General features: G+C 31.5%; 1 protein-coding gene across 1 annotated transcript; it reads right to left on the bottom strand.

Annotated features, from left to right (window-relative positions):
• Positions 1–1684: 1684 nt before the first annotated feature.
• Positions 1685–3731, bottom strand: LOC107403804 (alkane hydroxylase MAH1-like). Its single transcript, XM_016010719.4, has 2 exons — positions 3194–3731; positions 1685–2909 (listed from the first exon to the last, which is right to left on the bottom strand). The coding sequence occupies exons 1-2, from the start codon at positions 3710–3712 to the stop codon at positions 1872–1874; spliced, it is 1557 nt and encodes a 518-aa protein (XP_015866205.3). The 5' UTR covers positions 3713–3731; the 3' UTR covers positions 1685–1871.
• Between the last annotated feature and the right edge of the window lie 2269 nt (positions 3732–6000).

Below are 6000 nucleotides of genomic sequence, written 5' to 3' on the forward strand. Positions count from 1 at the left end.
TTACCAAAAAGAATAATTAGTTTGAATTTTACTTCAAACTATTTAAGTTATACATTTAACCAGCAAACCACATTTTTTTATATTTGTTTATAGCGTATGTTTTGTTAGAGCAATAGCTGTCCAGCTCATCATCAATAACAGCTATACCTGCCAAAAGTTTGGTTAGATAGCATATTAGACTGATCACTAATCTGGTGATTAATAAATTATTACGGTTTAACATGCAAGTCCCTACTCTCATTCAACTACCCGATCTGTATATAAAACAGAAACGGCGTGTTCAGAATATGCATGGTAACAATCTTTCTTTCAATTCAGAAATAGTGAATTCTTTTATCTCCTTTTTCCGTTTATCAAAGTCTCATACGTTTAATTTAGATATGTATTTTGAAACTTCATCGTATAGATTGGCAAAATTGGCATTCTTGAACTTTATCAATCCCCATACCAATTAATCTTTATCTTGGGGTCGTTAATTAATATCAATTTCTCACAAGGCAAAACATGTAAAAGATAATAAAAACAATAATATATATAATTATAATACAAATTTATGTATCCTGCACGAACATGAGAAATCAATAAAATTAACAAGTATAATGCAGTGCACGTACGTCCAACACAAACATGTGGAAAGGCAATTAAAAAAAAAAAAAAACCATTATATTTTAGTATCTTGCATTTAGAAGTTATGGAATTTTCTCCCTATATAAAATAAAAAAAATAAAAAAAAAATCACAACTTGCTGCACATTCATTGCTAGGATTAAGGACTTAATTTGAACCTCTTAACAAGCTCGGCTACATAGTCATGGATTGGATGCATGGGTGGGAAATTTTTGAATTGGTTATCGAGTTATATATCTCAATTAAATATTTTATATGTATATGGTACATACCTAAAATATATATATAGATATATATATATATAATAACAAAATAATTATGATTAATTAAATTAAGTCGTAAACGAAATGATCTGTTTTGAAAGTCTATATGTCCCACTAACTAGTTCTATTAAATGTAGCTAACTAGCCAGCAAATAGAATAAGTTAATGTTTGATCGTTTAGCAAAAAAAAAACTATTTATATTTACGAGTTTGAAAATTTGATGTTTGAATTTTGATAAATTCTACGTACCATAATATCATATAATACAGAATTACAGTATGCTTATGATATTACAAGCCATCTTATTATTTTTTTCAGCCAAAAAAAAAGAAAAAAAGAAAAGAAAAGTTAATGTCTGATCAAGAAAAGAAAAAGTAGAATTGATCCGAAAGTAGTTGATATCGGGCCCGACAAGACCTTTTGCAAGGGGTGGGACAAATTGTACTCTACGCATTAATATTGGGGTGGGACAAATTGTACTCTACGCAGTAATTATCGAATTAAAAAAGTATATATTAGGCAAGGACAACACTTAAGTTAAAATAAATAAATAAATAAATAAAAATAAAATTGGAGTATAATTTTGCTTAATGATGCAGCTACTTGGTGACCCATATCAATGATTTTACGGTCAAAACCGTGATTTTTTCATTCTTATATCAGAAATTTGTAAGAAAACAGGAAGAAAACAACTCTTGCTACATACCATAAAGACTTCTACTCCCATCAAAATATTCAAGAGATTAAAATCTATAGTTTTTATTTTACATAGTAATTAGGTAAACAATATAACAGATTTGAATGGACAAAGAAAAGTAATAAAGCCACTCATACAAATTCAATACAGGTGCTCTCTCTCTCTCTCTCTCCAAGTTTATAGGTTACAAACACTTATTTAAGTCTAATTCAAAAGAAAAATAAAGTAAGAAATTTGCAATCAAACTGCTTATCTATGCCCTCTCTAAAAAATAAAAAAACTGCTTATCTATGCGAAACACTAACTTTGAGACCATGTTTCATATAAAGTACGATTGACAAACTTGGAGAAATTGGAAGTCCCCCTGCCACTTCAACCCTGTAATTCCATAACATAGTGGCTGCAACCACTTTCATCACAATCAAGCTCATATTCTTACCCAGACAAGTTTGTGGACCTGCATTGTAGGCAGTGAACTTGTAAGTTGGTACGCTGACCAATCCCCCTCCATCGGAACTAATCCATCTCTCTGGCTTGAACTCCAAGCAATCTTTACCCCATATCTCTTCCATCCTACCCATCGCAAAGAAAAAAAGCAAAACCTTCTGGTTTGCCTTCACATGGTGACCACTTGGGAGGGTATCAACTTGAGATGAGGCTCTGTGATTGATCGGTATCGGTGGGTATAGCCTCAATGTTTCACACAATGCTGCTTGGAAATATACTAATTTATTTACCTCTTTTACACTGAAAAATGCCCTGCATTTTTTTTCATGATGTAGTTTTGCTCCTAATTTTTCTTCCATTTCTTCGAGAATTTTAGCTTCCACGTGTGGGTGCGTGGAAACAAGCCAGAAAAACCAAGTTAGACCAGCAGATATGGTGTCCCCTCCCGCCACCATGAGATTGAGGGCTGTGTCCCTTAGAAACTTGTCGGAATTCGAAAAGCCGCCAATGTGTTCTTGCTTCTCTTCTTGTTTTTTGATATAAGTCGTGAGCATGTCGAAGTTCATGTCTTCGTCTTTTATTTCGAATTTGCAAAGTTGATGTCGTTTTGAAGCTATGCATTTGTATATGAAATCATCAAACACTTTCAATGATTCGTTTAGCTTCTTCTCTCCACCAATTTGAAGCCACCTCTGCAATTTCCACCAACTTTCAGGCTTAAAGTGACGATGAAAGATAATCTCTTCCACATCATCAAAAGCCTTTTTACATGCAACTTTAGGGAATTCAGTAGAAAGACAACGAGGATCAAAGCCTAAAACCAGCAAGCATATGTTGTCAAATGTGAGCCGCTGAAACACATCCTGTAAGTCAACCTGTTTGACCATAGACGCGTTAAGCAAACATTATATTGAAACCACAACTGTATTTAAAAAATAAAATGAAAATGAGATTTATTATTTGTGACACGTGGAATCCATGATAAAATGATAAATGTTAATTAGATTGTTTAGTTATATTAATTTTTTATATTAAAAATCTAATTGCCAAAAATCAACTTTTTTTAAAAAAATAATCAACTAAATTTACCAAAATAATACATGACAACAATGACAAATATCATGTTTTCAATAACAATATATATGTGTGTATAAATGACCTGGATTCCTGATTGGATGACATGATCAAGAAGTGGGATTAGGCCATCCACCACCTTTCCCAAGATGGTTTTCTCAATAAATGCTTCATACTTGCTCTGCCCGATCAGCATGTGATACATTCTTCTTCGATTTCTCCATAAATCAGAATCAGAATTGATAATCCCATCTCCAAAAGGTTCGAACATCTTCTTGAATTCAGGCCCTTTCGGATAGTTTGCGAAACCCGTGTTCAAAATGTGACGCACATTAATAGGATCACTGGTGACCCAGAAATCATGGTTAGCAAACCAAGGGCCTTTGAACTCCATTGTGCCCTTACAGCTTTTGAGAGCCTCCGTCGCAAAGTCATGGATGCGTGGCACATTTTTTAGAAGCCCCGGCATCATCCCAACTAGAGACCAGTTGGTGGGAACGACCGCATTTCGGTGATTCGTCCAATAACGAAGTGTTAGAAGAAGAAAAAGAAAGCAGAAAAGTGCAGGTAGTATCTCTATGTGCCCAATAAGCATCAGCGCCATACTGATATATGGAGATCTTTTGAAACTTTTTGGTGCTTTGTCCAATCTTACTCATGAAGTGAGCTATTTATAGTGGCTAGATGAATCTTTGAATCCTTTTAATAGTTAGGTTTTATGTAGACCTTGGGAATTAAATTATGACAAGTTTATTGATTTTGCTATTTATGAGGAATGGTGATGTTTACTAGTGAAAACTTTGCCAACATACCAATTGCTAATTGGTTTCGTTCCATCATATATTAATTTTTTATTTTAGAATCTAATTTGAGAAAGTGACCAGTCAATTAAATTATCAAATAATTTAATGAATTCCATTTGTACTGATCTTCAATAGTGATAAATTGTATTTTTCTTTTAAAAAACCATTATATTAATTACTCCTATGTAATTAAGCAAAGATATTCCACTCAAAAATAAAAGTAGGCATGCATGTATTGCGTGTAATTGGCCCACAAATTGAATAATAACAAAAAAAAAAAAAAATTAATAGGACTTAGAGTTGATCACCTTAAAAGTTTATGGATTGGGTGGATAGGACAAAGTGCATGATGGTTAAATAGGGAGAGAGGTCCCAAATCCCTACATTAAGGACATGCCAGCTTTTTGCCATGGCTGTTGGAAATAGGTTTGATAGCACTAAATATATGCACCCACCATTTTATTTGTCGTTGGAATAATGGAATCTACGAGGTTTACTGCCAATTATCCAAGTGGAGAAGAAAGAATAAGTAGCCATTATAAAACTAATTTTTTTATAGATATAACTATCCTATTTACGAACATCCGCACCATATCTTCTAAACTATTGACAAAATGGTCTTTTAGAATGTCTGATGTTGTTTTGCCTCTAGATAGCTTCTGATCAAAATTAATAAAAAAAATAATTTCTCAAAAAGCTCTTTTAAATAAGTAAAAATTATCCAAAATAAGCTAAAATGCTTGTTACGGAAAACAATTTATTTGCCGGACTACAGTGAAGTAAATGATCCAGCCAAATACTTTTAAAACATAGCGGGTCCGATTTGTAAATTTAATACACAAGAACAAAATTACACCGAAAGCTTTTACTATACTAGCATGCAGCCGCACAATAGATTACAAACCATAGACAAAAATAATAATAATAACACTAATAACTGAATAAATAACTGTGACTTTATTTGAAAATAATAGAAAATATTTGCTTGGTTTTTGCATTGGAGACGTGATCAAGAACTGTGATTAGGCCATCCATTACTCTCAATGGCTTTCTCCATATAGGGCTTAGTTAACTCTCTCGTCTCTCGTCGTAACAATAATTGGAACAAATCATATATCTATCTATCTATATATATATATATTCTTCTATTATGGTGGATATTTCCATTTGGTTAAAATGCTGATAGAGTGATAGTGCGTAATTTCTTAGGAATACACATGGTCAAAAATTATGTCTATAATCTGATGATAAATACATGATATCTAAATTTGGTTAAAATATAAATATCCGCATGATAAAATTTTATATATAGATATATATATATATATATATATATACTATGCATAAAAGCCATATCCAATTCCGAAACGAAGATCTTATCTTCCAATTGATTTTTTCAATATCGATTCGTCCCAATCTCATGCCAAAGAAAATGTCAATAGACAGTGATGTTAACTATACCAAAAAAAAAAAAAAAAAAAAAAACTATATTGATAAGTCCTTATCCTATTATTTAAATGCAAAAATGGGACACCAAGTGAAGACATATATGAAGATAAAAATAAAATAAAATAAAAACAAAAGAAATATTAAATATAAATTCGATATATACACATTAAGCGTTCCATTTATCAACATTTTAACCTATGTATTTGATAAATCATCTTAATAGTTGATATGACATAATCTAACTGTGAATAAAATGTATGGATTGATTGTTAAATGTTAAATGAAATTAGCTCAATTAATAACCACTACAAAATTAAATTATGGATTAAAAATATAGAATAGCGTGAAATTATTGTAAATGAAAAAAAAAAAAAAAAGAAAAGAAAAACAACTTATCATTTCAATGGCCTGAACAAGTTGTCAAATATATTTACTAAAAATATGGGTACGTGGACCAGCCCTGTATGTATATGGTTTTAGAGCTTATTAATGTAGCTGCCTAATAATTGGTTGATATGGGGTAGCAAGAAGAAGTAGAAGATAAAAACAAAAATAAATAAATAAATATTAAAAACAATGCAGAAGAAACTTTGAGATTCGTATCTCAATTCTCAGCTAAAAGCTGTAACTAGATCTCCTA

This window comes from Ziziphus jujuba, chromosome 4 (genome assembly GCF_031755915.1).
Source record: "Ziziphus jujuba cultivar Dongzao chromosome 4, ASM3175591v1".
In the NCBI taxonomy this organism is placed as follows: domain Eukaryota; kingdom Viridiplantae; phylum Streptophyta; class Magnoliopsida; order Rosales; family Rhamnaceae; genus Ziziphus; species Ziziphus jujuba.

Coding starts and splice junctions, on each gene's coding strand:
- LOC107403804 (XM_016010719.4), bottom strand. CDS start 3,712: ATGGCGCTGATGCTTATTGGGCACATAGAGATACTACCTGCACTTTTC. Junction 2,910..3,193: donor TCATCCAATCAGGAATCCAG/GTCATTTATACA, acceptor ATGGTCAAACAG/GTTGACTTACAGGATGTGTT.